This window comes from Kogia breviceps, chromosome 13, assembly GCF_026419965.1.
Source record: "Kogia breviceps isolate mKogBre1 chromosome 13, mKogBre1 haplotype 1, whole genome shotgun sequence".
In the NCBI taxonomy this organism is placed as follows: Eukaryota; Metazoa; Chordata; class Mammalia; order Artiodactyla; family Physeteridae; genus Kogia; species Kogia breviceps.
Genome location: NC_081322.1, coordinates 62,593,645 through 62,612,683, shown reverse-complemented (window position 1 = coordinate 62,612,683; position 19,039 = coordinate 62,593,645). Strand labels below are relative to the sequence as shown.

At 35.2% G+C, this 19,039-nt stretch overlaps 1 protein-coding gene across 36 annotated transcripts in view; it reads right to left on the bottom strand.

The window, feature by feature from the left end:
- The window catches only part of EYA4 (EYA transcriptional coactivator and phosphatase 4), a 297,153-nt gene that overhangs the window by 64,342 nt on the left and 213,772 nt on the right, over positions 1-19,039 (bottom strand). For 20 of the 36 annotated variants that reach the window (XM_067010811.1, XM_067010810.1, XM_067010812.1 and 17 more), the window contains 2 exons: positions 6,729-6,853; positions 5,238-5,306 (listed from right to left, as the gene is read on the bottom strand). In XM_067010811.1, the coding sequence (XP_066866912.1) occupies positions 5,238-5,306; positions 6,729-6,853 (194 nt within the window). The remainder of the gene's footprint in view (positions 1-5,237; positions 5,307-6,728; positions 6,854-19,039) is intronic. The other 16 variants (XM_067010839.1, XM_067010830.1, XM_067010833.1 and 13 more) reach the window with 1 other exon arrangement.

Here is a 19,039-nt window from a genome sequence, read left to right as displayed (position 1 = left end):
TGGAATCATCTCTCATTAAAATTTTAAAGGTCTGCTTTTAGTCAAAGACAAAGGAGGCTCATTTAGCTGAGAAGAGGCATCACTAGAAAGTACATAAAGAGACGCATACACATCAAGATGTGTTCAGTGGACTAAAACACATGGATTTAAAAGTAATAGTTAAATGGATGCTAACATTTGGGAGAAAACATTACACATTAATCCAAACTTATTTTTCATATGTGGGTAAGAGTTGAATAATAAGGAAAAGGGGGAAAATTAATCATGCTGCTACAGAAAATAATTTATGTTCACAGGAGGGCAGCATCAGCAAACATCTCTTGAGTAAGATGCAAAGTTATTTTGATTTGATTTTTATAGAGAAAGAAAGTAATATTAAGTAATACTAAGTTTTTTTCAGGAACAGAAAACTTAGAGAAGTGAAATGGGCATTCTTTATATGATTAGCTGATTTATTTAAAAGATGTTAAAATACAAAGAAGTATCTTAATATTTAGAAAACAGGTAATGACTATAAAGTAAACATTATGATAATTATAAAGTTTGAAAAATGGAAGTTGTTTTCACTACAGGTCTGAATATATTTGAAATGTATTCCATTTTCTTTTGTCTTGCTTTTGTTTCCACACATTTAATATGTGCAAGACACTATTGGAAAGATGTTCATCTATGAAACAAATCTAGTTTTATGCATCTATTTTCTAAAACTTATAAAAATACTCATTCCAAAAGTTTATGAGTGTACATTCACTGTCATGTTCAAATGTATATATATGTTTTTTTACTGTATTCTATTTTTCTTAAGTTAACACAGAAGTTAAACAGGGCTTTTAATTTATTTTAAGGACTCTGTCCAATATCATTACGGTTCATGCTATCAAATGGAGAGAATAACCTCCTATAGAAGAAAAGCATCATCTTTATGAACAAAATTCAAACTTACAAAATAAACATTTTGATTTCAAAAGCTGCAATCATTTTTTAATTCTTAGGTTAGAGACTTTTGTGGTTTTATTCTTCTACATGCTGGAAATAAGTGATTCAAGGTTCATTTCCCAAAAGGTGGGATGGAAAATCTACATACATATAGCACTTTGTACAGAACCATTACTTCAAGAAATAATTATATTGCCAGGCCCCCTCCACGCTAGTTATCCACTTGCAACTTAGATGTTTTTCATACAGCCAAATAGTAAAAAAAAAAGTCAAAGTCATTTTATTATATTGATATGATTGGGTTTTATTTTTAACCTTCAAAAATAATTGATCTCTGTGGACTAAATCAATATTGCATGAGGTTCTTGTCAGCTATGGCTACTAAATCACTGATTTTCTCTCTTTACATCCCAACCTTCTTCCATACCCTCATACAAGTATTTTCAAAGCAAATTTAATCTTGTCCCCTCAGATTATCTTTAGAACTCAAGTACAACATTAATATATATTAATTATTTTTAGAGGAAGTCTGTGTTATTATCATAACTTAATGCTCATGTTCATTTTTTGCAATATTAGGCTTAATTAAGCCTTGAAAGAGAGGTAACCCAAGTACTTTACGTTTTACATTTCATCTTCAGAGATCTGTGTTTAAACTGGTGTCCACTTAAAATACTCTATATGTAATTCCAAATATACTCCTTCCTGAACCACAAAATCTCACAGAGCCACCTCTGACAACTTAGGTTCTACAAAGAATTTCAGGAGGAGTTAGATCAGGAAGGATACAATTTACAACACTGCAGGGGAGGAAAGAAATATTGCCTACTAGTTTTATGATTTATGTTCTTCTAAATCAATTTTTTCACTCAAAAACCTATGAGCACCAAGTGTCTTTCATTTCTAAATATCCGTGAAGTATTTAGTTTTGTAAAATAATTTGATGATGCTTCCAATTTACGGCTTTCATTCCAGAAAGAAAATCTAAAAAGTGTAGAGCCACAAGAGTAGCTGGTTCTACTGCACAGACACATAATACTCAGAAACAAATTCATCCCATGTGAATCAATCATCTCTATATTAAAAACTCGGGGAGATTCTTTTCTATGCTCTACAGATTTCAAATATAGAAAACACTCTAAACCCAATCAGAATGTCTGATCTTGGTTCCCCCAAATCAGAATGTCTGATCTTGGTTCCCCCAAATCTTCTCTTTGAAGTATTTCCTTAATCTCCATGTAGAATCAAATATTCCCTCTGTCTGCTGTGCACCCACCTTGAACACATTATGCACTCATTATTTTCTTTTCTGTTTCCCTCTGCTAGACTTTTGGTCCCTTGATGGCTAGTATCATGTTCTATAGGTCATTGGGTTCCCATTTCCTAGCACAGAACCTGGCATATAATAGGAACCTGATACATTTTAAATTAGAAAGTGAAAATTCACATTTAGACCCCATTCTAAGCACTTCCACTAAATCTAAGTATTTTGTATCTAAAGTATAGCTAATCATGTATATTGATACCATTAGCGAAACTAGAATATTACTTATATATGGAAGTAACTTTTCACATGATTGGCATGCATTTACATGCATGTATATACATATACATGAAGTAGCATACATGAATCTATATCTGGGTTGGCAAACTACATCTCAAGTGCCAAGTCTACCCTACGGCCTGTTTTTGTATAGCCCGTGAGCTAAGAATGACTCTTACATTTTTAAATAGTTGAAAAATATCAAAGAAGAATATTTTGTGACATAAAAATTTTATGAGATTCGCATTTCAGTGTTCATAGATCAAGATTTATTTGAATATGGTCAAGCTCATTTGTTTAAATATTGTCTATGGCTCCATTTGTGCAATGAAAGCACAGTTGAATAGTTACAACAGAGACCATATGGCCTGCAAAGCTGAAAATATTTACTATCTGACCTTCTACAAAAAAAGTTTGTTGACCACTGATCTGTATTCTATGATTGTATTTATTATATTTTTATTGACAGTTCTTCATTTTAACAATTTCACAAGTGACAAAAATTTGAGAGGAAAATCTAGGTTCTAATATAAATCTGCAGATGTAATTACAGAATTAGGATTAAGGTGATGAACCCCTTTAAAAATTACTTTAAGGAATAATGTAATATATTTAAACAGCACCAAGGTAGTAGGGTAGGATATTAAGGTGATACTATTAACTCATTCATATCAGTAAAAACTATCAAAATTATCTTTTTGAAAATCTAAAGTTAATGGAAAGATCTTCAAAGGCCATTAAATTAGCTTTTGCTTTTGTCTTTTGTTTTATTATAATAATTTTATAAAGTGACCAAATTCCATCAATAAAACCCAGAATTATAAATAAAATAGTTTACTCTTAATGGGAAACATTGTGCATCAAATGCTTAGCTTATGTTATAAACACATGGCATAAAGAGTCATTAAAATTCATTAAATATTTCATATCATTATGCCACCGAGACTATAGCCTTAATAATCAAAGTATACTTAACATTTTATTACTAAAAGTTTGCCTCTGTGGCCAGTTTACATGTTCTAAATGCAGAAAAATTTATTGTCTGACCAAACATTGGAGAGTCTTTTAACACACTGACTGCACGTTTCCATTTTCCTTAAAAAACTGTTGCCTAATTATTATTGAATTATTAATTAAGAAAAGGAATTATATTGGTTTATATCGTCCCAAATTTACATACATTATATGATTTAAAACAAAAGGTTTGCCAGTAAAGTATTATTATCTGTCTTTTGTAGAAAAGAATTAAAGCTCAGAGAGGTTAAGTAACTTGTCCAAGAAGACACAGCTAGTAAATGTAGTGCCAGGTTTCAGATCCATGGCCTTCCTGACACAGAAGTCCTTTTTTTTCCCACATGGTCACACAACTCTTAAACATTAATACTAAGAACTAGGAAAACTTGATGTTTTACACTTAAAAAAATTTTTCTGTTGGATATTAGATATAAATTACTAAATATTGATTGTGTATATCCACTATTGTAAAGTTGCCTATGTTACATTAATATGTCAGAATAGAACAACAGCCAGTGAGCTAAGAATGTTTTTTACATCTTAAATGTTTAAAAAAAATCAAAATTAGAATATTTTGTGACATGTGATAATTATATGAAATTTAAATTTCAGGGTCCATAAATCAAGTTTTATTGGAACCTGACCACTCTCACTCATTTATGTATTGCCTATGGCTGCATCTGAGCTACAGTGACAGAGCTGCATAGATGAGACAGAGAGAGACAGCATAGCCTACAAAGCCTAAAACATTTCCTGTCTGGTTCTTTGCAAAAAAAGACCCTTGAGTTAGAATTAAGAGGAACTAAATTCTGGCAACATATTTTTAAGTATGAAAAGTATATTTTAAGTGTGGAATTTAAAAAAAAAAGAAACTAAAATGATAAAAATTTAAATAACGGGCTTAATGGAGTACTTTTCATCCACTGGTCATATATTCTAATTTAATCTACATACAGCAAGGTCCAGGCAAACTGTGCCTATTCTAACTGTTTGCTTGTAATGCACATTTCTAACAGGTCGTGAGCTCTTCTTTTTAATGCCAGAATTGGGTGGTTCTACAGAAGTTTTATGTGGTTTTGTTTTAATTTTTAAATTTTGATAGCATATTAACTTTTGGTTTGGGAGGAAGTTTATTTATATTATATATATATAAATGTAGGAACGTAGTTAATATCTATAGTGCAAAACATTTTAAGAGATTTAATATTAATTTATAATTTTAAATGTATAGCTTTAATCACTGGTAATTTTTTAAATGATGGGTCTTTTAATGTTAATATTACTTTAGGTATTTTAATTGGAATATTTATTAAAGTCTGTAAAATAGGAAATATCATTTTGCCATGCTATGAATTTAATTTAATTTATGAAAGTCTGTAGGCTATGGAGATTGAGTTTGTATGTAGGCGCAATCTGCTTCAACTGCTCATTGACATGACAGTTGTGTTGACTTATCACTTAATAAACTGATAGAAAAATAATAGATGCACCCGTTTGTGCAAAATTATGAAAAAACTAAGAAAAGAATACAACTGACCTAAGATTAGAATACTAGTTGATAAGAAAAACATAGCCAACTGTTATCAATAAACAACTAAAAGGTGTGTTCATGTCTTTTTTTTTTTTTTTTATAACAAGTACTGAGCACAGAAAAGGGAGTGCAAACAGAAATAGCAACAGAAAGCAAACCAGAAGGGCAAATCCACACACCCAAACACATGCAGTGTACCATCATCTCTCATACTTGTTGCGGATGAGGGGGTGTTGCAACTCAGCAACCAGTCTGCAGTGTTTAAAACAGTCATGTTGTCCCCTGAGAACAGGAACAGCATAAGGGTTCATTGTCTGAATGCCTGCTCAGTGTACGAGAATAGTCTTCAGTGCTTGTACTGGTTTCTGACCCTTTTGCCAAAATTACAACTGCATGGTATGACTTTTACATTTTAGTTTATCAGGTATGTTTTAGTTCAGCTAAATATACATACGTGGTGATTAGTGACCTTCAAAGTCTGATTTCAGAGTGCATGTTGTTGTTGTTTTTTTAAAATCTTATTATTTGCACCCAAGTTAAGGTTTAAATATAAATGTTCTTACTCCACAAGTTATCACTAAACAATCTTATAAATTTGCAATCCTATAATTAATTAGCCAAAATTATAGATGCATGTTTAGAGACAAACACTATAAACAAGGAAAATGTTAATTTACAAAGGGTTTTATGTAAAACATTATTAAATACAGGCAAGTTGCAATCCACACAACTTTACAAATAAAATTTTAGATTTCACAGTTACTCTAAAATAAGTGGAAAGAGGTGTATCAATTTCATAAATATTTACTGAAAATTTAAAAGAAAATATGATGTGGCAAATGCTGATACCTAATAATATGAATAGCTTACAAATTAAAGCAATTTTCAAGTAATTTTTCACTCGACGAAAACAACTAAATCTACAAAACTTCAAAATAATTGTGAGTAATTTAAAATGCAGCTTATATATGTGTACATATGTACATATATATGTATAGGCTTTCTACGTATACATATTCTGACGCAAAAATCAGATCGTATTTTCTGACAGGTTGAATGAAGTTTATAAAAACAATAGGGTGAAATATTTGAAATAGTTATTATTGTTGCCATATGTTGTGGCATAATTATGAGCTAATCATATGAAAAGGTATCTAGAAAAAAATTCAATTCCTATTTTAAATACATGTTAAGTATTTCTCTCTTTGAAAAGAAAATGCAGCAGATATGGACATTTTTCTATTCCCAAAACCATTTTTAAGAAAAACCATTTTTAAGAAAAATTTTGGAGTAGCCTTTCTCTTAAAATTCAAAATAAAACCAAAAACTAGTAGAATTTCTTTTCCATTTTCTATTTTTGTTGTTGTTGAGTAAGATCAGAGCGTAAATCCTTTGGCCACATTTTTTACAGTTTGAAAAATATGTACAAGGGCAAATACAAAAAGAAAGCCTTGCTAAAGGCCTTCAAAATGTTGCTTGGGACTATCTATTCTTTTGAATGTTTCCAGCTATAGAGGAGGAGCAAACATTTCAAGAAAATCAACAGAACAATAAATAATCCATTAACTATATATTACTTGAGTATAATGCTATGATGTTATTGCTTATGAGATATAATATTTATTTACTAGCAGATCCCTAACATGTAAAGCCACAACAAAGTTTGAAATGTGATTCTGGGTGTCTTCAGGGTTGTACACTTACCTCCTGTCCCATTTGTGGTGACCGATGTGCTGCTGAGATTAGCTTTCTCCAGTTTGGAGCTACCAGGAGTATCGCCACCTCCAACAAGAGGATGAGGACTTGCTAGGTCCTGCATTTCCATAGACCTGTTGGAGCAGGAAGCAACAGAGAAAAAGTTGAAATGTCAGCAATGCTTTCTTAATAAACTATGTATATCACTCTACTGAGCATGCAAGTGATCTCACAATAATAGGAATTGAAACCCACAGCTAAGACTTTTTGGTTAATCAGGTGAACGTGATGGTCCATTAAAAATTAATAAATAAGTAAAGTGTCCATGATAGTTAAGGTTCCTCATTTGTTTGTTATTTGTAATAACCATACAAAAACTCAGATCTACAGGAAGGAATGAAGAGTGACAGAAAGGTAAATTTGTAGGTAAATACAAAAGATTATCTTATTTTTCTCTTAATTCATGAAAGACAGTGAACTGTGCAATTTATGATATAGGATAAAAGTAAAATATGTGACAACAACAGCACAAAGAATAGTTGCCAGGGGTGGGATTGGGGTGGAGATGAATAGGCAGAGCACAGAGAATTTTTAGGACAGTGAAAATACTCTGTATGATATTGTAATGAAAGATGTATGTCATTATACATTATGTAAACTCACAGAATGTACAGAACCAAGAGTTAACACTAAGGTAAACTATGTACTTTCAATGTAGGTTCATCCTTGGTAACAAATGCAGCATTCCGGTGAGTGATGCTGATAATAGAGGAGGTTATGCATGTGCAGGGCAGGGGGTAGATGGAAAAATCTCTGTACCTACTGTTCAACTTTGCTGTAAGTGTTAAACTACCCTAAAAAATAAAATCTTAGGAAAAATCAAATCAAAATTGGTCATATGCAAATAAAGCAGTGGTTAGTGAGAAATTTATATCTTTAAATGGTTACATAAGAAAAGAAGGGTTTAGAATCTGTGATCTAAGTTTCTACCTTAAGAAAACAGTGACAGAAAGGCAACTGAACACAAAGTAAGTAAAAGACAGGAAACAATAAAAAGCAGAAATCACTGAAATAGAAAATCTATGAACAACAGAGCCAATTTACAAATCCAGAAGATGATCATTAGAGATACTGAAGATATTAAAAAGGATAATTAGAGTATATTATGAACAATATTATGCTAAATAATTCAATAATTTAGATAAATCAGACTTTCTTGAAAGACACAAACTATAAAAACTTATAACAACTTTTAAAAACTGTCCTATACCAATTAAAGAAATTGAGTTCATAATTAAACATTAAATAAAACTCCACGGCCATATGGTCACATTAGTGAATGCTAGCAAACATTTAAGGAAAAAGAACAGCCATCTTTTATAAATCCTTTTAGAAAAAAATAGGAGGTAACACTTTTCACTCCACTGTTAGAGGCCAGAATTACCCTGATCCAAAGTCTGCCAAAGGCAATTCCAAGAAAAAAAAATTATGGATTTATATTTCTCATGAACATAGATGAGACAATATTTCAAAAACTATTATCAAATAAAATCCAGCAATGAAAAGGGTAATATATGATGACCAGGTGTGTTTTATTCCAAGAATTTAAGTTGAGTTAACACTTAAAAATCAATAAATGTAATTCAATATATTAACAGAATTTACTTTCAATGGGTGTAAAATGCATTTGACAATATTCATTATCCATTCATGATACAACTCTCAGAAAACTAGGAAAAGAAGCATTTGCCTCCCATATGGTAAGGACCATTCTTGAAATCAACATCTTACATCTTATTTCATGATGAAATATTGAATGATTTCTCATTAAAGAAAGATCAGAACTAAGGCAAGAGTATCTCTTTTTCCCACTTCAACACAACATTTTATTGGCACTCTTAGTCAGTGGGAGAAAACAAAAATGAGTAAGTAAAAGGGGTAAAGCTTATTAAGAAAAATTGTTAATTCAATAAAATAGATAACTAATAAAGACCTGCTGTATTTTAAAATACCGGTTAATTCACAGGTAACATAATTGTTTACGTAAAAAATTCTGAGAAATCCATTAAGAAAAACCCTACAAGAACTAATGGGTGAATTTACCAAAGTTACAGGTACAAGGGCTTTGCCAATAATAAATAAAAACATGAACCAAAAATATCTGAAACATCAGTCAATGCCTTTCTAGTTCAAACACTGAACTACCAAAACAGTGGTTGTTCATGAGGTTGGAAGGTTATTCACAGTCCCACTCCAGCTCAACTCAACTCCAAAAGTAATCTGAATGCTCAGACCCTTGCTTTCACAGCCATCCAGAAAAAATGACTTAGACATTTTGGGAAATAAAACAAAATAAATACCATCCTTCAGTCTCTACTGAGTTTCTGTACATAATCTGCAGAAAACTACAAATACATGATTTTCAGAATACTACAAATATTTTGTACATAATGTTCAGAATGACATCTTGAGTCATAACAAGAAGCAGGAATATAGGACCCATAGTAGAGAGAAAACACAGTAAATAGAAGCAGACCTGTAGATGACTCAGGATTTGGAATTAGCAGACAAAGATTTTTAAAACTATTGTGTATATGTGAAATAATTTATAGGAAAAGATACGTACACAAGGTATAAACGTATAAATATGCCACTTATATAGATATATACATATATGGCATATATACATATGTGCCATATATATTTTATATGTATGTATAATTATGAATATAACGTGTATGTATTACATCTAAATATTGCATATAGAAAAAATGAAAGCTTCAAAAAGAGCCAAATGAAAGTTCTAGAATGAATATTATAATATATTAAAGTAAAAAATAGTCTTTGGGTGGACTTTAAGGCACTGCAAAAAAAAAAAAAAAAAAAAAAAAAAAAAAATCAGTAAATCTGAAACTGGGCCAGTAGAAGTTATCCAAACTGAAGCAGACAGACAAAATATTGGGGAAAATATTGAATAAAGTAAAAGTAACCTGTTGAATATTATTAGAAAGCAAGAAAGGGAAAGAGACAGAATAATTTCAGAATAAATAATAGCCAAATTTGATAATAAACAGCTACCCCTAAAGCCCTGAAACACAATAAATGAGAAAAAGAAAACCAAACCTTGCACACATTACAGTCAAATTCTTAAAATAAGATAAAGAGAAATCTTTATAGCAATCAGATAAAAAAGACACAGAGGAGAGGAGAATAGTTGGAAACCCCAAAAGTATTATCGGTAGCACACTCCTGATAACAGGCTTAATTACGGTAAACAACGAATGCTCATGATTTTATCTTCTCCTACTGAACCCACCCAACATAAATATTTTTAGTTTAACTGAACTAATAAATGAATAATTGCCTATTACATGCAAAGTACTGTCATACTGTCACAGGTGTTAGGCTTGCTAAATGGAGAAACCATGGTCCTACCCTCAAAGAAATTTATTATCTAAATGAGAAAGCAGATCCTGTGCATAGAAAACTACAGTACATTAAATATCCAGACAGAGCCTGGGGGCACATCCTGGAGAAGGACATTGACAGCTGCGTTCCTTCCCTCTGACCAGAGGCGTGTGGGGCTTGGGAGACATATGAACAGGTTTTTCCAGCTTTACCACGTGTCCACTACTAGGTTATGCCTGAAGGAGTTGTACAGAAATTCGATAAGTGGTTGGGATAAATGCTGCGTAGAGGGTAAGAGCCTCCATAAGAGGGAGGTGGATGTGGCCCTCAGAGGGGAGCACTCAGGAGCAGAGGCCAAAGCAAGACAGAAACCTTTGGCCAGAGAGGTTTCATCACACTAAGTTCATTTTAGGGTGTCAGGGGAATGTGCTGTCAAACTTGAGGAGTTTATTCCTCTTTTTTTTGTTGTTTTTTTGGGTTTTTTTGACCGTGGCATGTGACATGTGGGACCTTAGTTCTGCGACCAGGGATCGAACCAGCACCCCCTGCAGTGAAAGCGCAGAGTTTTAACCACTGGACCACCAGGGAATTTATTCTTGACCCATAGGCAATGAGGAGGCATCAAGGGTTGTTGATCTGGGAAGTCATGAAAAAAATCCGTTGGAGGATTGATGCTAGCAGTGGTCGTTGGCACGCAGGGTGCCTGCGCCACAGGATTACTAAACCCAAGATGGGTCAATGGGAGATTATAGAGGCGAGTTTTCCAAGGAGTGGGGCAGGCAGTGTTGTTACTATTAATAGTGTGAACTTACTTAAAGAGTCTAGAAAATTTTCTCAGAAATTCTTAGCTGGGTTTTGATGAATTCAAAGGGGTTCTAGGGGAAGCATCTGGTTGGTAGTATTACTGAAACTGCAAGGTAGTGTAGGGGCTCACAGCCAATCTGAACCACATGCAACATGAGGAAGCAAGGAAAATCAGTCAGGAATGAAAGGATGGAGCCCACACTACAGAGAGGAGCAGGAATATGTCACTCCTGCAAAACAAAACAAAAAAAGCCTTTGTATCTTACATTCCAGTTTCCAGGAAGCCAAAATGCAATTATCTGGCTCTTTACAGTAAGTCCCCTTTGCTTGAATTTATTTTAATGGGTTGATATTTCTTACAATTAATAGAGCCTTTAGAGAACAGGCGTGCATTATTGCTATAAACTATACATTATTGCTATAAACTATACAGTAAGAATATTCCTGTACTTTCTTTTGTATGTTAAACTTCAGATTCTTTTTAAGTCTAGTTCACACAAAATGTAACATACAAAATATAAAGTTTACCTTAGAGTTCAACAGCAGAAAATGTTTAACAGCTACCAGTTTTTACTGAGTACACATTGTAAGACACAGCCTACGCTTGGTACTTCAAATATATCCTCTCTGTTAATCTTTACATTAACACACTCATGTGCATATTATTTTCCATATTTTATAGATAAAGAAATTGAGACTCAGAGAGGATATACAGCATGCCCAAGACCTCATAGGTTGAAAGTAGCAGCACCAAGACTTGAATTCAAGTCTGTTTGATGCCGGAGCCCAGGTTCTTTCTGTCACATTACATGTTTCCCATTTTTAAAAGCGACTTTAATTTTTTCACACAGTGAAACCACAAGTAGGAATGCATATTCTTGCAATAAAACATTTTGAATGGTTTTCAAAAAATACTCAACTCAATATAAGCACCTACTCTGACAAATCTACATTACCATATTTAAAGGAGACCCTTTTCTAAATAGCACAGAGAACTATATTCAATATCCTGTGATAAACCACACTGGAAAATAATTTTTAAAAGAATGTATATATATGTATAAAGGTGCCTCTTTTTTTCTTCCGAGACGTCACTTTCAACCCACGTCATAAGGCCATGTGAATACTAGCATCTTTCTGGACAATATAAAAAACAAACATCCATAAACACAAAAACTCTTTAAAAAAAAAGAAAAGAAAGAAGACTTGCAGGTCATGTGCAGCTGTTTTCTTGGCTCCTGTCTGCATTCTTCTGTAGCATAGGTGGAATTTATTTCTAGCAGACTTAAATATCCTCTTCAAACCCAAGGAAGAGCATGCTTTGTACTTGTGCATTTAGAGTCTCCTGTAACTCAGAAACCATGATTCCTTCTGCACAGAGCCTGGTAATGAGTCATAGCCTGTTTATTTACAGGCTGAGATTCCATCAATTCTTCATGACCAAAGAAATGCAAAAACATCCTAGACTTTTAAAGGCATTCACTCTCATGCCAGCTTTTCTCTTTGCATAAAGTGGACAGTATGCATGCAGGGCTCTGTGTCCCAAGCTCTCAGAGTCTACCTAACTAGCCAATTTTCATTTTGACAGTCAGAATGCATTTAAGGGCAAGAGTTCAGGTATTTGCTTTACTCATAACTTCCTTTTTTATGTAATATAAGCCTTTTCATCCTCCTTAGCGGAAAAACTGGAATAACAAAATCAGCTTTTACTTAAATAATGAGAGTGTAGGTTGCATTAGGGCAAGGGAGTATTTTCTATTCATTGCTTTTTTCCTCTACACTTAGAATTGTGTGGGGTACTTAGTGAGTGTTAAGGATAAATAATAAAATAGGAATAGGAAAAATGCTGATGAAGTGATTTGAATTACTTGGAGTCCAGCGTACTCTGGTTCACCAAACACTGCTTGAGCATTCAGGAAGTTCAGGGACATTTCTAGGAATCCAGAAAGTATCTTCTGAGAGCTTGGAGGCTAGTAGGAGAGCAAAGGGATGTGTAGAGGGAGATGGGGATTAGCAGTGTGATGTCAATGTGTATGGAAGGTTTCATATCTGCATGTGCAATGTTAGAACCTCCAAATGAGTGAGGGGTGTGTGTGTGTGTGTGTGTGTGTGTGTGTGTGTGCGTGCACCCATGAGTGTGCAAGAGGGTGGGGAGGAAGACGCTCTGCATGGATACAGAAAACCATTGTGCAAGAAAAAATAGAATAAAGCCATTTGGTCAACTTAGATCAGATGAAAGTCATAGGCATGTCACTACTGGGTACCAATTCCCACTCTCTGGAAAAAGCACATCCGTCCACCTTAAACCAACACATTTCATATTAGGAGCCAAGAAACCCTTGTCCCAGCTGCAGTCCTAAGCCAGTTTCTCCCCTGCCTCAGTTAGGCTGGGAGACGTGGATGCTCTCTGCTGCACGGTGTCTATGTCACCGATCAGGTGGCCAGACAGTCCCAGAAGGAGGCCCTCACTAGCCCATTTCAGCAGACATCATCAGAACTGGGCTCTGCTGCAGAGAAAAGGAAAGGTTGGAGGAAGAAAACCCCTATCAACAAGGATCAGGGAAGTGGGCCATGAATAACGGGATCTATTCTTGCAATTTGCCAGTGACCTCATGCTTGTCCCTGAGGCCAGCCTGAATGCTTGCAGTGCAAGTGACCCATCTGCCAGAGTGACCTCAGGCCCTGGAGTAACAGCAAATAAAGCCATGGACACACTGTTCTCTGGACACTTTTACAGTCCTTCCTTTCCAGGGCTTCCTTACAGATCTAGACGAGTCCTACAGCCTCTGGCCCTTTCTTCACTACGACTCTAAACAGATTATTTAGATAAAACATGGTCTCCCCACCCAAGAAATGTGAGTAAATTAAAAAAAAAAATCTATCTCTAAAGCATTTCTCTAAATTTAGGTTTTCAAAGCCCCCCCGCCACCGCCGCTTTACTTTGAAAACAAAGGAAAAAAAGCCCAATGAATTCTCCAACCGTTATTTGAATAGTACAGGACTCAAGTTTCTGTTAGATCAGTTACAAACCATGGTTAATGAAGCAGGAAATTATTTCCCTCCAGTAAGCAGAAGAGTAAAGCCATACGGCCACAATAAAAACATCTAATACCGTTAATTATACCTAGAAATATATAGACTCTTTTTCTAAGGAAAAAACTCTACCAGTAAGGATCAAACTTTTTACTGGATGATTGAATGAGGGCTTTTCAATGCTAGAATGTTGAATTGAAAAGAGCAAAGCATTAGCATAATGTACACAATAAAGATAGCTCCCTATGAAAATGATGGAATTTTCGGAGTCTTGAGGGACAGTCAGTGTCCTCGAATGCAAAAATACCATTTTATGTGCAAGGCTGTGAGTGCTATGTTAAGGGCCTGTACTATAGGCTGAAACCTGGGTTTTAAACTCCATCTCTATCACTTACCAGCCAATGGACTTTAGGCTCAAAAATGGAGTTAATGATACCCACCGGAGGGTTACTGAGTGAATGAAATAAGATCACGCAAGCAAATTACACAGAATTTGGCACACAGTGTATCTTTATGAATGTTAGCTATTACTACAGTCACTTCTACAATGCTGTCAATAAATGCCTGATTTGTCTGTTTGAAAACCTGTAGTTCTAGTATCAAGAAAACTGTTTTCTTAAGAGGCAGCCCATTTCATTTTCCGCTCACTTATTAATCAGAAAGTCTTCCATACATGGTTTCCATGCAACTTTGGTCCTGGAAGAAATTTAACCCATTGACATGGGGCGAGTCTAAACTTTCTTTCCCATAACTTCCCTTTAACCCTCAAAGAGGAATGTCCCAACTCAGAGCCTTAAAGGTGCAGAACAAGGCAGGAATATTAACAGGATCACTCTGGACCCATCAGTATAGTCTGAAGAGTACACTAGCCTTGCTATCAGACACTTTACAGTGTGAACATACACTGAAACCCAGCCAACCAAACCCCTATGATTTGTCCCCTGTGATGCTTTAGAGCCCTGTTTTCTCTCAGCCACAACACATGCCGTTGGCATTTGGAACCTAAGTGAACAGCTTTTCATATATTCCTCTTAAATGCTATCTTGTTGGACTGAGTCCACTGTTTCATCTTGTCCTGTCAGATTCTGATTCTGCTGTTCCAAGTACTCTTTCCCCGTGCCATGACACCCATAAACTTTCCTAGCATGCACTCATTGCCAGATCACAATAAACATGTTGAACAGGCCAATGTCAAGGACAGGACTTGAAGAAGGCACTAGAGTTACATCTTTAGATCTATATCACTGGGAAATAGTTATTGAGCTCATAGCAGTACTATCTTTCAGTCTCTATTTTTCTGTATTTTCCTCATAAATATATCAAGAGCCTTTGAGACAGACACACGTTGTTGAATGCCATATGTGCTAAGTATAATGCAGGCCTTTGTTCCTCTTTTCTGGTATTGCCGTCAGGCTCTTCTGGCATGGCTTTTGCTTAGAGAACTTATGCTGGATTCTCATGATCACAGCCCTCTTTCTAATTATTTATATTTAGTTATCTAAGAGGTAACTTTATTTTTTTGAGATGGATTTAGAACATTTTATTTTATTTTTTAAATTGTAATTGAAGTATAGTTGATTTACAATGTTGTGTTAGTTTCAGGTGTACAGTGAAGTGATTGAGATGTACATACATATGTATATACACACCTATATATATGTGTACAGTGAAGTGATTCAGATATATATATATATATATATTCTTTTTCAGGTTATTACAAGATATTGAGTGTAGTTTCCTGTGCTATACAGTAGTGGGTCCTTACTGTTTACCTATTTTATACATAAAATATATAAAATATTTTATATATAGTAGTGTATATATGCTACTCCCAAATTCCTAACTTATCCTCCCCACCACCTTTCCCCTTTGGTAACCTTAAGTTTGTTTTCTATGTCTGTTTCTGTTTTGTAAATAAGTTCATTTTGTATCACTGGCCTAAGGTTTATCGTGTCACGCAATGAAACAATGAAAAAATGATTTCTCTTTAGAAATCTGATCCTAAAATAAGCACATATGGCATGTGCTTTATTAGATAACAATATGGATTGGGAATCAGGAACAGGAATCTAAGTCTATGATCTACTACTTAGAAAAAGTTAATGGGTGTGTGTGTGTAGATGGTTTTCCGAATATCTTCTCAGGTTTACACAGCTCTCGAAATAACACTGTGAGTCTTCCACAGACAGGCATTCTGTACTCTCTCCCTTTCTATGCCAAGACATTCTGTATCTTTATGAGGTTACTCAACCCATTCACTTTGAACGCAAGGAAGTTAGCACCTGCCACGGGGGATCAGAATGTGAAATGTGAGGAGGGAGCCCTGTGATAAGTGCCTGACCTTACCAAACAAACAAAAAAAAAACCTCTCAGAAAACAATGAAGAAAATGCAGTAATATACCAATATACCAACCAGAGTGTTGTGCGGCTCTTAATACAAGCAATTAAAGTTCCACTCCACAGGAAGCAATGGTTGAGGCTGTGTGTAATTCACAGAACAGCCAGCAATGCCAGGAGACGTCAGGGAACTCCCCCACTGCCCCATCCTTATGATCCTATAACATGATAGTCTCCACTAAAAAAAAAAAAAAGTCAAACAGCCATCTTAGTGATAGGAACTTGGGGCCCATTGCTCATCTGACGTAATACTTCACGGAGCAGGTCCAAACACAATGCAGGGCCCTTGAAATCAGCAGGAGCTCAGCACTCTGATCCATGCCAAAGAGCAAGATGAGAAATGGGGCTGGTATAAATATTCATTGCGAAGTTACGGCCAACCTCCTTGTGCTGTGTGTTTAATGCAACTCAAAACTGCTCCACCTGGTCCCTTCTGGCTCCCTCATGTCTACCAGGGGCTGGCAGCTGGAAGGCAGGCTGAGCTTAGAGATCTTTTAATTTGCTGTAGCACCAGAGGGACAGGCAGGAGGGATGACAATGCATATGCTGGGATTCAATTACAGGGCTGTCTTTTTCCCAGGTGGGAGGTAACCCTGACTGCAGAGAATTCAATGCTTCATCTGTTAAGGTCCCTTAGGAAAAGATGGGTGGTTTGCAAAAGCTGGGGGTGTGGAATAATGCTCTATGGTCGGCCCTCAAGACAAAAATCTTGGCAAAAATTATCACGCAAATTGAATGGTATTTTGTTAGGCTTACATGCAATCTTTACTTTTCTCGTTTTCCAGAGCAAAATCATTCTGTAAATTCTGTCTAGAAAATACAGATGTCTGCTCCTAAATTCTGAAATCAGTTGATGTGTAGCCTATAAAATGTAGGATGAGAGAAGCTTTGAGATCACTGCCCCATGAGTCTCACTGACAAAAAGGTGTTTAAATATTGCATAAAGTTAGATGTGTTCCAACCATGAACATTTAAGGGGAACACACACTGTTCTGAATGTAAAGCACTGAACAGTTCCTAAAAGCTTGACAAAAATACCTACAATATAATTTTTTCTTTACAATAAAATGGCATAATGGCATTACTCTTTAGGACCCTAAACTCAATCATCTGTTGTAGTTTGTTGGGGCTAAAGGGGGAGGGTGTGCTTCTTATTCTAACTGCTACAAAGCAAGATTCACCAAATACATAAGTGAGGTTGACTAGTGTCTGCTGGATTATTTCTCTATGAATAGTTACTGTGCTACTAATTACAAACCAATACTATCTATTTCTTAGAGTAGATCTATCCATGCTATTACTTGGACAAACTTCCTAGGTGGATGGCTTCATTTTTATTCTGTATTTAAAAGGAAAAAAAGAAAGCTGCATTTGTTTTTATCTCTCAATTTCATGCTTGCCCTAGGACAGCCTTTTCTCCCCATGGTAGTTAGAGTGGAGCTTTGCAATAACCAACTCAAACCAAGTTCATCTTCTGCTCAAAACCTTCTAACGCCTTCCCATCGCTCCTAGAGAAATTCCCCAGTTGTTCACCTGGCCTCTCAGGTCACTTCCTTATGTGATACACCGATGCACCATTTCCCTGACCTTGGCTCCCAAGTGATTCCCTCACTCATGGAGTTCCTCCAGCCCATGGCACACCATCTCCCCAACCCTGACCTGCCCATCTTCAAAGATACCCAACAGGATACTAGAACAGGCTCTTTGCACTTGATGTTTCCTTTCCCTGGAGCACCATTCCCTCAGTCATCCTCCTTGTCCTGTTCCTCTGCTCAGACCCCCCCTATTCAGAGAGCCTTTCTCTGCCCTCCTTATAAAACAGCAACAACCTCACCCAATAATTACCCACTATCCAATTTATATTATAATTGTACCATTTATACTGCTTTATTCTACTTCAAGGCAATTATCTCCCCTGACATAGTATATATTAATTTATTAGTTAATTGTCTCTCCCTCTAGAATGTATGCTCATGACAGGAGGGGAGTTTTTATTCATGGCTGTATCTACAGTGCCTAGAACTGTGCCTGGCAATGTGTTCAATTAATAGTTGTTGAATGTGTGAATAGATTTTCCAGTAATTTCAACTGACTGACCTAGTTACCTAGGCTTGATCACACACCTCAATATCACTAGTTTTCTGTGGCATAGTTTTATTGTTTTTTAAAATCAACTCTCTGATTAAAAAAATACAGTTTAAAGATAAAGAATTTTACAATTTGATTGACAGAATCTCTAGTATTTTTTTCGTCTTTAAATTTGAAGAATGGAGTAAATTAATAATTATTTAATGAGTGCCTAGCATGTAATCAGGTACTATGTTTTCTATATTTTTAGTAAAAAACATAGTTTTACCTGAAATTAAACATTTTCTTATATTCTTTGCAAAATCCAAATTTTAGCTTAAGATCAAGTATCTTAGTATGTTCAGGCTGCTATAACAAAATACCACAGGCTGGGTAGCTTATAAACTATAGAAATTTATTGCTCACAGTCTGGATGCTAGGAAGCCCAAGGTCAAGGTGCAGCAGGGTTGAGATCCCCGGTGAGGGCCCTGTTCCTGATTCATGTTTTCAGCTTTCCCACTGTGTCCTCACATGGTGGAAGTGGCAAAGGAACTCTCTGGAGCCTCTTTTATAAGGGCACTAATCCCATCCATGAGGGCTCCACCCTCAT